This window comes from Scyliorhinus canicula, chromosome 31 (assembly GCF_902713615.1).
Source record: "Scyliorhinus canicula chromosome 31, sScyCan1.1, whole genome shotgun sequence".
Lineage (NCBI taxonomy): Eukaryota > Metazoa > Chordata > Chondrichthyes > Carcharhiniformes > Scyliorhinidae > Scyliorhinus > Scyliorhinus canicula.
In genome coordinates, this window is record NC_052176.1 from 4,203,629 (window position 1) to 4,223,192 (window position 19,564).

Here is a 19,564-nt window from a genome sequence, read left to right on the forward strand (position 1 = left end):
TTTAGGGGAAGGGGGAAATCTGCCGTCCTTACCCGGTCTGGCCTACATGTGACTCCAGACCCCCCCCCCCCCCCCCCCCCCACACGCACATACACACAACAATGTGGTCAACTCTTGGCAGGATTGTCAACTGTTTATCAGCTTGTTTGAACCACTCCATGGATGTTTGAATCACTGCGGCACGGTAGCACAGTGGTTAGCACAGTTGCTTCTCAGCGGCAAGGTCCCAGGTTCGATTCCCGGTTTGGGTCAATGTCTGTGCGGAGTCTGCACGTTCTCCCCCCCCCCCCCCCCACCCCCCCCCGTGTCTGCGTGGGTTTCCTCCGGGCGCTCCGGTTTCCTCCCACAAGTCCCCGAAAGACGTGCTGTTAGGTGAATTGGACATTCTGAATTCTCCCTCGGTGTACCCGAATGTGGCGCCGGAATGTGGCGACGAGGGGATTTTCACAGTAACTTCATTGCAGGGTCAATGTAAGCCTACTTGTGACACTAATAAAGATTCAGATTAATTCATGGATGCTCTGTGTGTCCAACAGGAGTGTGGGACCTGATAGCTGTTGGCTCAGGCCACTGGTGCTAGCCGCTGAGCTAGTTGGTTCGCTCCTTCAAAGAACTAGTATGGGTGCGATGGGCTCAATGGCCTCCTTCTGCACTTTTTTTAATACAAATTTAGAGTATCCAATTCATTTTTTCCAATTAAGGGGCAATTTAGCGCGTTCAAACCACCTACCCTGGTTGTGGGGGCGAAACCCACGCAGACACGGGGAGAATGTGGAAGCTCCACACGGGCAGTGACCCAGAGCCGGGATCGAACCCGGGACCTCGGCGCCGTGAGGCTGCAGGGCTGACCACTTGTGCCGCCCTCCTTCCGCACTCTTTAAGACCCTATGGTCCATTGTCGATGAAGTGTCCTGAGCCCCAGGTGAGATGGTGGCGGAGTGGGAACGTCACTGGAACGTGATCCCGGGTTAGTGTTCGGGGGGAGGGGGAGGGGGACACGGGTTCGAACTCCACAAAGGCATGCTGCTGGAATTTAAATTCAGTGGATAAAATCTGGAATTCTAAAGCTCCGTCTCGGTAACGGTCACCGTGACAACGATCATCGATTGGCGTAAATAAAACCCCATCTGGTTCGCTAATATTCCCCTTTAGGGGAAAGGGGGGAAATCTGCCGGCCTTACCCCGGTCTGGCCTACACGTGACTCCAGACACACATCGCAATGTGGTCAACTCTTAACCGCCCCCCCTCGGAAATGGCCAAGCGAGACGCTAAGGGCAGTCAGGGATGGGTAACAAATGCTGGGTCCAGCGACGCTCACAAAGGCGCTGTGCTAAATTGTGATTTTTAAAAAATACGGGGAAATTGCTTCATGCTTTCTGCAGGTGCTCCCGACTCTCCTACTCGTGGCCACGCTCGAGGACGGGTCCCCGAAGGATGGCGGGCCGGGCTGTCGCACGGGAACGCTGAAGCGTTGACATCCAGCGCGAGACCAAGGCCAACCGGGCGACTTGGGTACCGGGGGGGGGGGACGAAAGATGGGCGACAAGTTCAAAATGCCCAGGACCACGGAGCTGGAGTTTGGAGGGCCTGTAGGTAAGGGACAGTGTTGGGACGTAAGACAACCCCACCAAAAGCGGCAAAGAGGACTATCAGGCCGGAGATTGGGGGTCGGAAAGGACAGGGGGGAGTGTCAGGAGGTTACGGTTGGTTAACCCTTTCCCAGAATGCAATCTCCTTAAACTGCTTACCCGCGTACCTCCGTATCCCAACATCCACGGTGCTCTTATCTTGATGAACGAATTGCTTCTTGATTTTTGTCAGTTGGAGGTTGGGTGGGTGGAGAAGTAGATTATTCGTTCATGGGTGCTCTCTCAGAGGGTCGGTGGAGTCGCGATGGGCCAAATGGCCTCCTTCTGTACCGTACGAATCCTAAGGGATGTGGGCCTCGCTGGCCAGGCCTAGTATTTATCGCCCATCCCTGACTGCCCCCTGGAGGTGGTGGGTGAGCCGCCATCTTGAACCCACCGCAGTCCCCGTGTGGTGTAGGTACACCCACCGTGCTGTTAGGGAGGGTTTTGACCCCAGCCACAGTGAAGGAACGGCCGATATATTTCCCAGTCGGGATGGGTGAGCGGCTCGGAGGGGGGGAACTTGCAGGCGGTGGTGTTCCCCGTGCGTCTGCTGCTGCCCTCGTCCTTCTAGACGGTAGAGGTGACGGGTTTGGAAGGTGCTGTCGAAGGAGCGAGTGGCTGCGGGGCGTCTTGTAGACGGTGCGCACGGCTGCCGCTGTGCGTCGGGGAGGGGGTGGAGGGAGTGAATATTTGTGGTTAGCGTGTCGATCGAGCGGGGCTGCTTTGTCCTGGATGGTGTCGAGCTTCTCGAGTGTTGCTGGGAGCCGCGCTCATCCAGGCGAGTGGAGAGTATTCCCTCACACTCCTGACTTGTGCCTTGTAGATGGTGGACAGGCTTTGGGGGGGGAGTCAGGGGGTGAGTTACTCTCCGCAGGATTCCCAGCCTCTGACCTGCTCTGGTAGCCACAGTATTTTTTTTTTTTTTAAATTTAGATTAGCCAATTATTATTTCCAATTAAGGGGCAATTTAGCGCGGCCAATCCACCTACTCTGCACATTTTTGGGTTGTGGGGGCGAAACCCACGCAGACACGGGGAGAATGTGCAAACTCCACACGGACAGTGACCCAGAGCCGGGATCGAACCTGGGACCTCAGCGCCGTGAGGCGGTTGTGCTAACCACTAGGCCACCGTGCTGCCCTTGGTAGCCACAGTATTAATATGGCTGGGCCCAAGTATGTTTTGTCAACCAGGATAATATAAAAGCAAAGTGCTGTGAGTGTTGGGAATCTGGAATAAAAACGGGAAGCGCTGGAAAACGCAAACAGCATCTGTGGCGAGGGAGAAGCGGAGGAAAAGCGTGCCTCTTCTGAACTAGAGAGAGAGGAACGTGGTGGATTTTGTACCGTTGTAGAGGCGGAGGGGGGTGGAAGAGAATGAATGGTCAGGGGTAGGTGTTGATAGTGGGGGGTGGGGGGATTCACTGATGGAAGGGCGGTTACAAATGAAGGGGAGCGGGCCTTCATTGGCAGTTAGAGGCAGATTCGAGAGGACGGATTGCAGGGTTGGACGTGGGAGCTGGAGGGGAGATTGGGGGGGGCGGGGGGGGATAGATTTTCAGGGGCCGTCGCGGAGTCGGGGAAGACGATTGGTCAGGCGAGTAAAACCCTCCTCCTCTCTGGACAGGTGCGCTGTTCCTCCCGGTGCTGTTGCCCTGCACCGTCTTCTACCTCCTGCTCGCCTGTCGCACCGAGGGAGGAAGTGTCTGGAGCCTGCCGTCTCCCCTGCCGGCGCCCAGTGAGCTCTGGGACCTCGACGCGTTCCTCCTGGTGTTGGGCTGGTTCGGCCTGCAGGCTGCCTTGGGCCTGCTTCCCGTCGGGAAGGTAAGGTTGAACCGCTGGACCGACGGAAGGGGAAAGCGTCACTTGGGGCACAGGGGGAGAATTCAGAATGTCCAATTCACCCAACAAGCACGTCTTTCAGGACTTGTGGGAGGAAACCGGAGCACCCGGAGGAAACCCACGCAGACACGGGGGGGGGAGAACGTGCAGACTCCGCACAGACAGTGACCCAAGCCCGGGAATCGAACCCGGGACCCTGGCGCCGTGAAGCAACAGTGCTAACCACTGTGCAACCGCGCCGCCCACATGGGTTCAAACCCCGTCGACACGTTGGAAGGGACTTAAATTCAGTTCATTGATAGATTAGGGAGAGGTGATCGTGAAACTACCCAGTTGATAGAATGTTGGAATTTCACAGCACAGAAAGGAGGCCATTCGACCCATCGTGTCGTCACCGGCTCTTGAAAGAGCTACCTTAGCTAGTCTTAACCGCGCTCTCTCAGAAATGGGCCGAGCCGGGAGCTCCCTTGTATCAAACCGTTACAGCTTAACATAGAACATTCCAGCGCAGTACAGGCCCTTCGGCCCTCGATGTTGCGCCGACCTGTGAAACCCCTCTAAAGACCATCTACACTATTCCCTTATCGTCCATATGTCTATCCAATGACCATTTGAATGCGTTTAGTGTTGGCGAGTCCACTACTGTTGCAGGCAGGGCATTCCACGCCCTCACTACTCTCTGAGTAAAGAACCGACCTCTGACATCTGTCCTATATCTATCTCCCCTCAATTTAAAGCTATGTCCCCTCGTGCTGGACATCACCGTCCGAGGAAAAAGGCTCTCACCCTATCTAATCCTCTGATCATCTTGTATGCCTCAATTAAGTCACCTCATAACCTTCTTCTCTCTAACGTAAACAGCCTCAAGTCCCTCAGCCTTTCCTCGTAAGATCTTCCCTCCATACCAGGCAACATCCTGGTAAATCTCCTCTGCACCCTTTCCAATGCTTCCACACCCTTCCTATAATGCGGCAACCAGAACTGCACACAAGGTCAAGGGCTGTGCAGCAGGTGATGGAGGTGGCCCTCCACCGCTTGCTCAAAGGTTATTAAAGTAAAGCGAACTCGGCAGAGTTCCAGACGACCATAGGCCGCTTTCCCCTTTGAGAGGGGGGTGGGGGGAGCTGACTGGCGATGATTTAACCTGAGGGTCGCCACACCTCAGGCGAGGGGGTGGGGTGGCGAGGTTGAGAAGGGGGGCGGGGGGCCTTTGCCAATACCCTCAGTCGGTACGGGTATTGAACCCACGCTGGAGGCCTCACTCTGCTTCACGAACCAGCTGTGCAGCCAACTGAGCTAAACTGCTCCCCCACCCCCTGCCAAAAGCGGGGGGGGGGGGGGGGGGGGGGGAATGAATGTTGGACGTTGCCAGCGAGGTGGCCCAGATTGAATTTGACTGAAGTTGGAGCGCAGAGCGGTAAAGTTCCCTGGCGCGACCTTCGTCTGAGAGAAGCGGGATTGCTGTCCGTGTTGTTGGGGAGGATGGCGGGGGAGGGGGGCGGGGGGGGGGGGATTGTCCTCGAGGTCACCGGGATAGGCTTTTTTTTTTTGAATGATTTAATGGGGAGGGGTGGCTGGCTGGCCACACTGCCGGGCGTGGGGGTCTGGAGTCACGTGTAGGCCAGGCCGGGGCACGGGGGCAGATTTCCTTAACTCTCGATGACTTTTTCCGCCTCCTCCTCTTCCCCCCCCCCCACCGTCGGGGTTTCACCTTGTGTCTCGGCAGGTCACGCAAGGCATGCAGCTTCGGGACGGCACCAGGCTCGCCTACCGAATCAACGGTACGTTTTTCGGGCGCGCCCTGGGGACGTTGGGAGTACCAGCCTCTCGGGGGGGGGGGGGGTGTTGGTTGAGAGGGGAGGAGGGGAGTTGTTGAGCCTTGAGTGGGTGGGGGGGGGGGCATGAGGAGGCTTCCGTTGTGGGACAAGAGGAGTTGATACAAAGTAAGGTTGGGGGGGGGGGGGTCTCTACAAATAAAAAATAACTTTTCCCGCAAGTTTTTTTTTGCAGCCGGCTGTCCCAACATGCGATCCCCACCGAACACGATGCCCTTTTGTAGTTAGAGGGACCTCCCCACTGTCGGAGATCAGAACAAGGGCAGACAGTAATCAAGAAGGCTAACGGAATGTAGGCCTTTACCTCCGGAGGATTGGAGTATGAAGACACTGGGGTTACGCTGCAGCTTTACAAAGCTTTGGTTAGACCCCACTTCGAACCACCGGGAGCAGTTAGAACGTAGAACATAGAACATAGAACGATACAGCGCAGTACAGGCCCTTCGGCCCTCGATGTTGCACCGACATGGAAAAAAAAACTAAAGGCCATCTAACCTACACTATGCCCTTATCATCCATATGCTTATCCAATAAACTTTTAAATGCCCTCAATGTTGGCGAGTTCACTACTGTTGCAGGTAGGGCATTCCACGGCCTCACCACTCTTTGCGTAAAAAACCCACCTCTGACCTCTGTCCTATATCTATTACCCCTCAATTTAAGGCTATGTCCCCTCGTGCTAGCCACCTCCATCCGCGGGAGAAGGCTCTCGCTGTCCACCCTATCTAACCCTCTGATCATTTTGTATGCCTCTATTAAGTCACCTCTTAACCTTCTTCTCTCTAACGAAAACAACCTCAAGTCCATCAGCCTTTCCTCATAAGATTTTCCCTCCATACCAGGCAACATCCTGGTAAATCTCCTCTGCACCCGTTCCAAGGCTTCCACGTCCTTCCTATAATGAGGCGACCAGAACTGTACGCAATACTCCAAATGCGGCCGTACTAGAGTTTTGTACAACTGCAACATGACCTCATGGCTCCGGAACTCAATCCCTCTACCAATAAAGGCCAACACACCATAGGCCTTCTTCACAACCCTATCAACCTGGGTGGCAACTTTCAGGGATCTATGTACATGGACACCGAGATCCCTCTGCTCATCCACACTACCAAGAATTTTACCATTAGCCAAATATTCCGCATTCCTGTTATTCTTTCCAAAGTGAATCACCTCACACTTCTCCACATTAAACTCCATTTGCCACCTCTCAGCCCAGCTCTGCAGCTTATCTATGTCACTCTGTAACCTGCAACATCCTTCCACACTGTCTACAACTCCACCGACTTTAGTGTCGTCTGCAAATTTACTCACCCATCCTTCTGCGCCCTCCTCTAGGTCATTTATAAAAATGACAAACAGCAACGGCCCCAGAACAGATCCTTGTGGTACGCCACTCGTAACTGAACTCCATTCTGAACATTTCCCATCAATTACCACTCTCTGTCTTCTTTCAACTAGCCAATTTCTGATCCACATCTCTAAATCACCCTCAATCCCCAGCCTCCGTATTTTCTGCAATAGCCGACCGTGGGGCACCTTATCAAACGCTTTACTGAAATCCATATACACCACATCAACTGCTCTACCCTCGTCTACCTGTTCAGTCACCTTCTCAAAGAACTCGATAAGGTTTGTGAGGCATGACCTACCCTTCACAAAACCATGCTGACTATCCCTAATCATATTATTCCTATCTAGATGATTATAAATCGTATCTTTTATAATCCTCTCCAAGACCTTACCCACCACAGACGTTAGGCTCACCGGCCTATAGTTACCGGGGTTATCTCTACTCCCCTTCTTGAACAAAGGGACCACATTTGCTATCCTCCAGTCCTCTGGCACTATTCCTGTAGCCAATGATGACCTAAAAATCAAAGCCAAAGGCTCAGCAATCTCTTCCCTGGCTTCCCAGAGAATCCTAGGATAAATCCCATCCGGCCCCGGGGACTTATCTATTTTCACCTTGTCCAGAATTGTCCAGAATTGCCAACACTTCTTCTCTACGCACCTCAATGCCATCTAGGCACCACACGAAGAACAAAGAAAATTACAGCACAGGATCAGGCCCTTCGGCCCTCCAAGCCTGCGCCGACCATGCTGCCCGTCTAAACTAAAATCTTCTCCCCTTCCGGGGTCCGTATCCCTCTATTCCCATCCTATTCATGTATTCGTCAAGATGCCCCTTAAACGTCACTATTGTCCCTGCTTCCACCACCTCCTCCGGCAGCGAGTTCCAGGCACCCACTACCCTCTGTGTAAAAAAACTTGCCTCGTACATCTCCTCTAAACCTTGCCCCTCCCACCTTAAACCTATGCCCCCTAGTAATTGACCCCTCTACCCCGGGGAAAAGCCTCTGACTATCCACCCTGTCTATGCCCCTCATCATTTTGTAGACCTCTATCAGGTCGCCCCTCAACCTCCGTCGTTCCAGTGAGAACAAACCGAGTTTATTCAACCGCCCCTCATAGCTAATGCCCTCCATACCAGGCAGCATCCTGGTAAATCCCTTCTGCGCCCTCTCTAAAGCCTCCACATCCTTCTGGTAGTGTGGCGGCCAGAAGTGAAGACTATACTCCAAGTGCGGCCTAACTAAGGTTCTACACAGCTGCAACACGACTGCCAATTTTTATACTCAATGCCCCGGCCAATGAAGGCAAGCCTGCCGTAGGCCTTCTTGACTACCTTCTCCGCCTGTGTTGCCCCTTTCAGTGACCTGTGGACCTGTACACCCAGATCCCTCTGCCCGTCAATACTCTTGATGGTTGTACACCTCAGGAAGGATAGTTCGGCCGTGGAGTTAGTGCGACGTAGGTTTACAAACGTGATACCTGGATTACAGGGGTTGAGTTATGAGGAGAGATCACTCATTAGGCCTGTTTTCACTGGAATTCAGAAGTTTAAGGGGTTGGTTTGATCGAAATCGTCAAGGTATTGACAGGGAAGGACAGGGTAGATAAAGATAAACTGTTTCCACCGTTGGAGATTCTAAAACTCGGGAGCATCGTCTAAAAATGAGGGCCAGACCGTTCAGGAGAAATTGTAGGAAGAACTGCTTCACTCCAAGGGTGGTGGAGTTTTGGAACTCTCTCCCACAGTTGAAGCGAAATCCGTTCATTTCAAATCTGAGATAGATTTTTGTTGAGCAAAGATATTAAGGGATACGGGCCTAAAGGCAGGTTTATGGAGTAGGCCGCGGATCAGCCCTGATCTCATTGACAGGTTTGAGGGGCTGAATGGCCTCCTCCTGTTCCTATGATTTGAGAATAATCTAGCCAATGATTTTTGCTCAGTTCCTCTGATGAATTATTTTAATCGGTGCTTCCTAATCGCAAACGCAAGGAGGTGAAAGCTCCTCGAGGGGGCGAGGAGGGGTTGCGACGGAGGAGGCGGGACGCTGGGGAATGGACGTCGGGCAGGCTCGCTGCGTCGCCGTGCGGGTGCGCGCGGTCCGCCGTCTCTCATGTCACCCGTGGGCCGCCTTTCTCTCCGCAGGGCTCCATTCCTTTGTCGCCACCTCCCTCCTGCTGGGCCTCGGCCTCCTCGGAGGGCTGCGGCTGAGTTCAGTCCACGACCGGTGCGTGCAGTTGGCGTTTGCCTCCACCGTGGCTTCCTTCGCGCTGAGCGTCTTCCTGTACGGCCGTTCGCTGGGGGTGCCCGAGTCGGCGTTGGCGCCGGGTGGAAACTCAGGTGAGCTCCTCTGCCGCGCCCGCGTGGTTGTCGTTTTTGGTCTGATGGTTTTGTGGCAACTTGTTTTATATCTTTAGGATTCCTTTTGGCGTGGCAGGCTCACTATCGCGCGAGGACCTCGGGGAAGGAGTCGGCCATTTTAGGAATTGAGATGAGATATTTCTTCACTCGGGGGAGTTGGCCATTTTGGGGACAAAGATGAGGAGAAATTTCTACACACGGGGAAGGAGTCGGCCACTTTGGGGACCAAGATGAGGGGAAATATCTTCACTCGGGGAAGGAGTCGGCCATTTTGGGGACCGAGATGAGGAGAAATTTCTTCACGCGGGGAAGGAGTCGGCCATTTTGAGGACCAAGATGAGGAGAAATTTCTTCACTCGGGGAAGGAGTCGGCCATTTTGGGGACCAAGATGAGGGGAAATATCTTCACTCGGGGAAGGAGTCGGCCATTTTGAGGACCAAGATGAGGTGAAATATCTTCACTCGGGGAAGGAGTCGGCCATTTTGGGGCTGAGATGAGGAGAAATTTCTTCACTTGGGGAAGGAGTCGGCCATTTTGAGGACCGAGATGAGGTGACATTTCTTCACTCAGAGAATGGGGAACCTGTGGAATTCTCTACCACAGAAGGCAGTGGTGGCCAAGTCACTGAATATATATATATATATTTTTAAATAAATTTAGAGTACCCAATTCTTTTTTTTAACAATTAAGGGGCATTTTAACGTGGCCAATCCACGTACCCTGCACATCTTTTTTGGGTTGAGTGGATGAGCAATGTGCAAACTCCACACGGACAGTGATCCAGGGCCGGGATCGAACCCAGGTCCTCAGTGCCACAGGCAGCAGTGCTAACCACTGTGCCGCATGCCGCTCTCCCAGATTATATCGTTAATGGGAGGAGCCAGGTCCGTCTTAAAAGAATCAGTTGGTCCCAGAACTGTCATCTGAACGGAGGTGAATCCGTTTGGTCCTGAAAGGTTCTCTCTCCAAAGACTCTGCACAGGGAAAAGCAGGTAGAAACCTGGGTGTTAACTTTATTCATGAGTGGTATTTGAAATATATTGGTTTGCTTAATTAGAATATAGAGGCAGATTTAGGAAGTCAGTTAAGGTTTTCTCTTTCACTTAAGAACTGTTGTTGCTTGTTAATTGTTGACCTATTTCTGTGGTGCCAAAGTGGTTGACTTAAAAGATACCAATTGGTCAGTGTCGCCGCTCCTGTGGGGCAGTAACAGTTCCTCATAGTTTTACAAATTGAAAATAGTTGGGTTCGCGTCTGGGATCCTAGCGCAGGTCAGTTGGTTTTGGCTGCATTGACAGGCGGTGAGTGCCACGGATGGCCTCGTGTAGCGGCCTGTGTTGTGAGCCGCTGTTCGCAGCACCTACAGAGGGCGCCAGGCATGGCTGCCCTTGCCAGTGGCAACCCAGCGTGCTGGGCGAGTGGCAACATTGACGGCGTTTTTTTTTTTTTTTTCCCCCATCCTTTCCCGCCGCAGGCAACCCAATTTACGACTTCTTCATCGGCCACGAGCTGAACCCTCGAGTCGGGAGCTTCGACCTCAAGTATTTCTGTGAACTGCGGCCGGGACTGATCGGCTGGGTAAGCATGCGCGTAAACCCGGGAGAGTAGGTGGTGTGCGGCGAGCCCCAAAACAGGCCCCAGCCACCTTCAGCCGCTTCATCCATCATCTTCCTGCAGTTATTGCATCCTGGAGCCTCTGACCCCGAGATAGGGACCCTCACCCACTGTGTGCACAAGACCACCTCCCCAGTCTGCCCGTCCAATCTTTCTCTTCCTGGCCCAAGGGAAGATGGTTGTGGTGGTTGGAGGTCAATCATCTCAGCTCCAGGACGTCACTGCAGGAGTTCCTCAGGATCGTGTCCTCGGCCCCAACCATCTTCAGCTGCTTCATCAATGACCTCCCTTCCATCATAAGGTCAAGGATGTTTGCGGATGGCTGCACAATGTTCAGCACCATTCGTGACTCCTCAGATACTGAATCAGTCCGTGTCCAAATGCAGCAAGGCCTGGGCAATATCCAGGCTCGGGGCTGACAAGGGGCAAGTTACATTCACGCCCACAAGTGGCAAGTAATGACCATCACTAACAAGAGAGGATCTAACCATCGCCCCTTGACATTCCCATCGCTGAATTCCCCTGAACATCCTGGGGGTTACCATTGATCAGAAACTGAACTGGACCCAGCCACATTAATACTGTGGCTACCAGAGCAGGTCAGAGGCTGGGAATCCTGCGGAGAGTAACTCACCTCCTGACCCCCTCCCAAAGCCTGTCCACCATCTACAAGGCACAAGTCAGGAGTGTGAGGGAATACTCTCCACTCGCCTGGATGAGCGCGGCTCCCAACGACACTCGAGAAGCTCAACACCATCCAGGGCGAAGCAGCCCCGCTCGATCGACACGCTAACCACAAACATTCGCTCCCTCCACCCCCCCCGACGCACAGCGGCAGCCGTGCGCACCGTCTACAAGACGCCCCGCAGCCACTCGCTCCTTCGACAGCACCTTCCAAACCCGCCACCTCTACCGTCTAGAAGGACGAGGGCAGCAGCAGACGCACGGGGAACACCCCCGCCTGCAAGTCCCCCCCCCCTCCGAGCCGCTCGCCATCCCGACTGGGAAATATATCGGCCGTTCCTTCACTGTGGCTGGGGTCAAAATCCTGGAAACTCCCTCCCTAACAGCACGGTGGGTGTACCTACACCCCACGGGAACCGCGGCGGGTTCAAGATGGCGGCTCACCCACCACCTTCTCGAGGGGCAATTAGGGATGGGCAACAAATACTGGGCCTATAGCCAGCGACGGCCGCATCTCCTGAATGAATTCACGGGTGGGGGAGGGGAATCAATCAATCTCTTTTGGGGGGGAGGGGTGGGTTTGCTGGGGGGCTCTCGTATTGGGCCACGGAGGATTCTTGGGGGAGATGCTGAGAGGATGTTTCCTCTTGTGGGAGAGTCTGGGACCAGAGGGAGTAATCTCCGAGTGAGGGGGGTGGGCCCCATTTCAGATGGAGATGAGGAGGAATTTCCTCTCTCAGAGGGGAGTGAATCTGTGGAATTCTTTACCGCAGAGAGCTGTAGGATCCGGGTTGTTAAGTGTGTCCGAGGCCGAGAGAGAGAGAGACGGATTTTTAATCGGTGAGGGTTACGTGGATAAGGCGGGAAGGTGGGCTCGAGGATTATCACCTCAGATCAGTCGTTGAATAGCGGAGCAAACTCGATGGGCCCAATGGCCCCCTGCTCCTATTATGGTCAAGGCTCATCTGAACGTTTGCTCAAGGCCCGGTTACTGTTCTGGAGATTATTTACTGACCTGTCCTTTCACAATCGGTGTCTGAGGTAATGGAGGCCGGTGTCTCCAGGCCTGTGTTAGGGTCCCTGCGTGTTTCACTACTTTAGAAGGCCGTGCGATTCAAGCCATTGTCGGTCGAAAGGGTTTGACTGCCGCACAAATATCGACCGTTTCTTTACTGCCACCGGGTCAAGACCCTCCCTAACAGCGTGGTGGGTGTACCTACACCATAGGGACTGCAGCGGGTTCAAGATGGCGGCCCACCCGCCATCCTCTTCTCGAGGGTCAACAAATGTCGGGCCCGGACAGCGACGCCCACGTCCCGTGAGGGAAATTTAGAAAAAATTTAAAGATCATGGTTTGAGCTGGAATCTGGGACGATTTGGCCTCCTGTGGTACGGGTAGTTAGGCAAACTTCTGTAACCCCAGTGCCAGCTGCCTCACCCTGCCAGGGTCCCGGGTTCGATTCCGGCCTCGGGTGACTGTGTGGCGTTTGCACGGTTCTACCCCCCCTGTGTGTGCCTGGGTTTCCTCCGGGCGCTCCGGTTTCCTCCCACACGTCCAAAGATGTGCGGGTTAGGTGGATTGGCCGTGCTAAATTGTACCTTAGTGTCCAAATATGTGCAGATTGGGTGGATTGGCCGTGCTAAATTGTCCCTTAGTGTCCAAATATGTGCAGATTGGGTGGATTGGCCGTGCTAAATTGTCCCTTAGTGTCCAAAGATGTACAGGTTAGGGTGGATTGGCCGTGCCAATTTGTCCCTTAATGTCCAAAGATGTGCACGTTAGGTGGATTGGCCGTGCTAAATTGTCCCTTAGTGTCCAAAGATGTGCAGGTTAGGTGGATTGGCCGTGCTAAATTGCCCCTTAGTGTCCAAAGATGTGCAGGTTAGGTGGATTGGCCGTGCTAAACTGCCCCTTAGTGTCCAAAGATGTGCAGGTTAGGTGGATTGGCCGTGCTAAATTGTCCCTTAGTGTCCAAAGATGTGCAGGTTAGATGAATTGGCCGTGCTAAATTGCCCCTTGGTGTCCAAAGATGTACAGGTTGGGTAGATTGGCCGTGCTAAATTGTCCCTTAGTGTCCAAAGATGTGCAGGTTAGGTGGATTGGCCGTGCTAAATTGTCCCTTAGTGTCCAAAGATGTGCAGGTTAGGTGGATTGGCCGTGCTAAATTGTACCTTAATGTCCAAAGATGTGCAGGTTGGGTGGATTGGCCGTGCTAAATTGCCCCTTGGTGTCCAAAGATGTGCAGGTTAGGTGGATTGGCCGTGCTAAATTGCCCCTTAGTGTCCAAAGATGTGCAGGTTAGGTGGATTGGCCGTGCTAAATTGCCCCTTAGTGTCCAAAGATGTGCAGGTTAGGTGGATTGGCCGTGCTAAATTGCCCCTTGGTGTCCAAAGATGTGCAGGTTAGGTGGATTGGCCGTGCTAAAGTGTCCCTTGGTGTCCAAAGATGTACAGGTTGGGTAGATTGGCCGTGCTAAATTGTCCCTTACTGTCCAAAGATGTTTGATTTAGGCTACAGGGCCAGGGGTGGGCAGGGGGGAATCCTGGGTGGAGTCCTTTTCTGGACGGTCGGTGCAGACACGACGGGCTGGGTGGGCTCCTTTTGCGCTGTCGAGACTCTCTGGCAAAATCACCCCGCTGTACGTGGGTTTGGACGATTGACCGGGGTTTGGCGATGTTCACGGCTGCCGCCTCGGCTCTCGAAGAGGCCCCCCCCTTTGTCGTGCCTCGAGACGAGGGGTTAAGCAGGCCGAGAGGCGTCGCTGTAACCTGAGCCTCCGCAGGCTGTAACCCGACTCGCTGCAGTTCGATGAAGTAGATTAGTCACGTTAACCATGCGTGCGCTACTCCCTGAGCATCTGCTCCCTCCCGCCCCCCTCCAGCCCAACCCCCCACCCCTACAGCAGCTGGCATGCTTTCCAGTGCGTTTAATAAACCTCTTTCACATCTGAAATGTTGTTTTGAAGTTGTGGTTGACAATAGCGATCACCCCTGCTGCTTTTAAAAGTGGGGGGAGGGGGGTGTGTGGGGATGGTGGCGAGGGGTGGGGCTGGAACCGACATTCATTTAATATCTTTGTTACCCCTCGTACTTTACCTCAGAGAAGCCTGCGGAATAATCTTCGGGGGCCCGCTTGAGCACCCGGAGAGCACCCTCTGAGACAAGGGCCTGTCGGAGTTCAAGGGTCAACCGACATTCATAGCAGCAAGGACCCTGGAGTAGGCCATTGAGCCTCTCGAGCCTGAGATCAGCGCAGTGGCCAATGGCCACCTACCCTCCTCTTGATAACCTTTCACCCCCAACCCCCCCTGTTAATCGAGGACCTCTCCACCTCAGCCTCAAAAATAGTCAAAGATTCCGCCTCCGCCGCCTCTCGAGGAAGAGAGTCGCACAGACTCGCCGCCCTCTGAGGGAAAACATTTCTCCCCGTCTCCGTTTTAAACGGGCCGCCCCCTTATTTTTAAACTGCGACCCCCACCCCCCCCCCCCCACTCCTCGTTCTCGATTCTCCCACCAGAGGAAACGTCCTCTCCACATCCCACCCTGTCAAGACCCCCCCCTCAGGATCCGAAAGGTTTCGATCGAGTCGCCTCTCACCCGTCTAAACTCCAGCGGGTACGAACCCCGACCTCTCCGACCCTTTCCTCATCGGACAACCCGCCCGTTCCCGGTGTTAGCCTGGGAAACCTTCCCCGAACCGCTTCCCGCACGTTGACATCTTTCCTCGGATGAGGAGATCGGCACCTAAGAATTAGGGGGCAGCTGTCGGCCATTCAACCCCTTGAGCCAGCTCCGCCGTTCGACCCGATCGTCGTGGCCTCGTCGCCACCTTCCTCCCTGCTCCCCATAAACCTTTCATCCCGCTAAAACCTATCTATCTCCTCCTTAAATTTGTTGAGTGTTCCGGCGTCCATTGCGCTCTGGGGGTTTAAGAATTCCACATATTCCCCTCCCTATGAACAAAGTAATTCCTCCTCATCTCGGTTTTAAATGTGTCTCCCCCCCCCTTAGTCTAAAACCGCGGCCTCTCGTTCTGGAATGTCCAACACGGGGGAACACCCGCTCCGCGTCTACCCCATCCACCCCCTCCAGAACCTTCTACACCTCGATTAGATCGCCTCTCATTCTTGTAAACTCCAGCGAGGTTGGGCCTACCCGTCTCAATCTCTCTGCGCGAGCCAAGGCCTGCGTCCCCGGGATCGATCGAGTGAAACGCCTCTGAACCGCCTCGAACGCGGTTTAGGGTCTTCCTCGAGTAAGGGGACCGAATCTGTGCGCGGCGCGGTGGTCCAGCCCAACCTCCCGGCTTTTGTAATCCGTTCTACTCGCAATAAACAGTGACGTTGCTATTAATTGTTGAGCTGGGATTCATGTCTGAGGGTGCAAGAGGAACCCGCCACGGGGGTGCCTTGATTCGATTGGTTCCACCTGCTGACCTTTAACCTTTCTCCCCCCCCCCCCCCCCCCCACCGACCCCCCTCCAGTTGGTCATCAACCTCGCGATGCTGATGAAGGAATCCGAATTACGGGGCAGCCCGTCTGTCGCCATGGTCCTCGTCAATTGTTTCCAACTCCTCTACGTGCTCGATGCCCTCTGGCATGAGGTGAGAGGAGGTTTTAAAAAAAAATTCTGTGCCGCCTCTGAGAATTGGTAGGGTTTGGGGAGAGGCGGTGGTGGAGGGGTGGGGGGGGGGGGGGTGTCTGCAAGTCACTGCCTGAAAGGGTGGTCGGGGTACCAACCCTCAATGCGTTTGAGGGATGCTCGAGGATGTGAAGGTGTTGGAGAGAGCCTCGGAGCATCACAAATTGGAGCAGGGGGAGGCCGTTTGGCCCTTCAAGCCTCCTCTGCCATCTCAACTCTGTGTCAACTCCCCGTTTCCTTTGGTCCTCAAAATGGCCGACTCCTTCCCTGAGTGAAGAAATTTCTCCTCATCTCGGTCCCAAAATGGCCGACACCTTCCCCGAGTGAAGAAATTTCTCCTCATCTCGGTCCCCAAAATGGCCGACTCCTTCCCCGAGTGAAGAAGTTTCTCCTCATCTCGGTCCCCAAAATGGCCGACTCCTTCCCCGAGTGAAGAAATTTCTCCTCATCTCGGTCTCCAAAATGGCCGACTCCTTCCCCGAGTGAAAAAATTTCTCCTCATCTCAGTCCCCAAAATGGCCGACTCCTTCCCCGAGTGAAGAAATTTCTCCTCATCTCAGTCCCCAAAATGGCCGACTCCTTCCCCGAGTGAAAAAATTTCTCCTCATCTCAGTCCCCAAAATGGCCGACACCTTCCCCGAGTGAAGAAATTTCTCCTCATCGCAGTCCCCAAAATGGCCGACTCCTTCCCCGAGTGAAGAAATTTCTCCTCATCACGGTCCCCAAAATGTCCGACTCCTTCCCCGAGTGAAGAAATGTCTCCTCATCTCGGTCCTCAAAATGGCCGACTCCTTTCCCGAGAGAAAACATTTCTCCTCGCCTCAGTCCGAAATGGCCGACCCCTTATCCTGAGACTGTGACCCCTTGATCTAGACTCTTCTCCTGCCGGAGGAAGCAATACCCCTGTGTCCAGTCTGTCCAGCCCCATGAGGATCTTATAGCCTGGGAGGGTGGTAGGGGGCAGGTTGCCTCACAACCTTTGGAAAAAGTACCTGGATGGGCACTTGGCACGTCATAACCTTCGAGGCAAAGTGTTGGCCAATGGGATTTAGGTGGGCAGGTCAGGTGTCTTTCATTTGTTCATGCAGAGTCGATGGGCCGAAAGGCCTCTTCAGCACTTGTGTGTGTCTATGACTCTAACGATACCTCTTGTCTTTCTGTCATCCCCCCCCCCCCCCCCCCCCATCTACCCCCGTGGTGGTACCCCGCAGGAGGCTGTCCTGACCACGATGGACATCGTCAATGATGGCTTTGGTTTCATGTTGGCGTTCGGAGACTTGACGTGGGTGCCTTTCACGTACAGCCTGCAGGCGCACTTCTTGGTCAGTCACCCTCGGGACCTCGCAGGAACCACGGCGGCGGCCATCGTCCTCCTCAACGGTAAGAGCCGCCCGACGTCTCCACCCACCTCCTGGATTAATGCCAGAAGGTGACAGGGGAGGGTAGGTGGGAGTCTGGGGGTTTGAGGAAGGGTTTCTTCACCTCAAGAACCGTTGGAATTCGCACGGCGCCGAGCGACCGGGGTTCGTTCCGCGGGGTCTCTCCGTACAGTTGGCAGCTTCAGCTGAACGGCTTGCGTGTGTGATCTAGATTGACGCAGAAGTGATTAACCTCCTCAGCACTTACTGGACAAACTAAAGTTTTTCAAAAAGGAAAACTAATCTCAAATTAATTCCGATGCAGTAACTCCTCATCGCCACTCGTTTAATTTCTCTTGCAGCTCTCGGCTATTTCATATTCCGCCGCGCGAACTCGCAGAAGAACACTTTCCGTCGGGACCCCAGTGACCCTCGAGTGGCGGGTAGGTAACGCGCATTATCCCCGTGGATTCTCCGTCCTTTGGCCGGCGTGGCACAAAGAAGGAGACGGGGTGGGGAGGGGGAGGGGAGGTTGGGGGGGGGGGGGAGTGTCCCTCGAATAATCTGAGCCCAGTGCAAACGACTCGAGGGGGCAATTAAGGGGTGGTCAATAAACGCTGGCCGAGCTGCCGATGCTCCCTCCCCCCCCCCCCTCCCGTGACAATAACGAGCCTGCCCCTTGATTGGTTGAAACACTGGCAACGTTCTTGGGGGCTCGTGGGCGTCGCTGGGCCGGGACCCAGCATTTGTTCCCCACCCCTAATTGCCCCCGTCACGTGAGTGCCCCTTGAAGCAAGGTTTTTGGCTGATCACACGGCTTCAGTGATGTCATTGTGTGGGCGGAGCTGGGCTGTGGCTCTGTGAGGTTTTTGGTTTCCGTGTCATTTTGGGGAAAAAAAAAATTAATTCTCGCTACCTGCCTTTGGTAACTCAAAAGATATAGTTTGCTTTTCAGAAGGAGTTAAACCTGCTGGTGAGACGGGGTCAGAATCTCAGGGAAAGCCAGTCTTATTCAAGTGAGATTGCAGAGCCACGCCCTTGAAAAGGGGTTTTGCTTTGTGGGATTTTGTTTTTGAATTGGAACAGTTAAGGGGAAATTCATTTGAGGGTTATACATAGATTACAGTAGCTGTGGGGGTGTCATTATGTTTGTAACTGATAAAAAAACTCTTGTTGTGTGTTTATATAAATGTTAACTAAGTTCTTAGAATAAAGCTTATTTTGATTAAAGTGTCACTTTAATGGCTCATCCTCGCCAAGTTCAACAAAAAGTTCCAGGTCAGGGGAACTCCATGATACACTTGAAATGAAAATCGCTTATTGTCACAAGTAGGCTTCAAACGGGGAAGGCAATGGCATAGTGGTACTGTCACAGGACTAGTAATTCAGAGATCCAGGGTAATGCTCTGGGGTCCTGTGTTCAAATCCCATCACGGCAGATGGTGAAATTTGAATTCAATAAAAAGAAATCTGGAATTAAAAGTCTAATGATGACTTTATTAGGGCCTCACGGTAGCATGGTGGTTAGCATCAATGCTTCACAGCTCCAGGGTCCCAGGTTCGATTCCCGGCTGGGTCACTGTCTGTGTGGAGTCTGCACGTCCTCCCCGTGTGTGCGTGGGTTTACTCCGGGTGCTCCGGTTTCCTCCCACAGTCCAAAGATGTGCGGGTTAGGTGGATTGGCCATGCTAAATTGCCCGTAGTGTAAGGTTAATGGGGGGATTGTTGGGTTACGGGTTACGTGGGTTTAAGTAGGGTGATCATTGCTCGGCACAACATCGAGGGCCGAAGGGCCTGTTCTGTGCTGTACTGTTCTATATGTTCTATAAATGAAGTGAGAAGCCCCTAGTCGCCACATTCCGGCGCCTGTTTGGGGAGGCTGGCACGGGAATTGAACCGCGCTGCTGGCCTGCCTTGGTCTGCTTTCAAAGCTGGCGATTTAGCCCAGTGTGCTAAACCAGCCCCACTTTGGAGTTTTTAAAACCCTGGCCCATAACCCCCCCTTGAATCGAGTCTCTCGCTCGGGACCACTTCAGAGGGGGGAGCGGCTAAGAGTCGACCACGTTGCTGTGTGTGTGTGTGTGTGTGTGTGGGGGGGGGGGGGGGGGGTAAGGATGGCAGATTCACCCCTTTCCCCTAATGGGGGACATTAATGAACCAGATGTTTTATTTTTACGACAATCGATGATCGTTGTCGCCGTTACCGAGTCCCAGCTTCATAATTCCAGATGTTCCGAATTGAA

The 19,564-nt window shown here is 53.8% G+C and overlaps 1 protein-coding gene across 2 annotated transcripts in view; it reads left to right on the forward strand.

Moving 5' to 3' along the window:
- The window catches only part of tm7sf2 (transmembrane 7 superfamily member 2), a 32,620-nt gene that overhangs the window by 8,373 nt on the left and 4,683 nt on the right, over positions 1–19,564 (forward strand). For both annotated transcript variants that reach the window (XM_038787513.1, XM_038787511.1), the window contains exons 2-9: positions 1,384–1,594; positions 3,258–3,454; positions 5,199–5,253; positions 8,807–9,001; positions 10,498–10,601; positions 15,806–15,925; positions 17,175–17,343; positions 17,684–17,764. In XM_038787513.1, coding sequence (XP_038643441.1) covers positions 1,537–1,594; positions 3,258–3,454; positions 5,199–5,253; positions 8,807–9,001; positions 10,498–10,601; positions 15,806–15,925; positions 17,175–17,343; positions 17,684–17,764 — 979 coding nt within the window. In that variant the 5' untranslated portion in view covers positions 1,384–1,536. The remainder of the gene's footprint in view (positions 1–1,383; positions 1,595–3,257; positions 3,455–5,198; positions 5,254–8,806; positions 9,002–10,497; positions 10,602–15,805; positions 15,926–17,174; positions 17,344–17,683; positions 17,765–19,564) is intronic.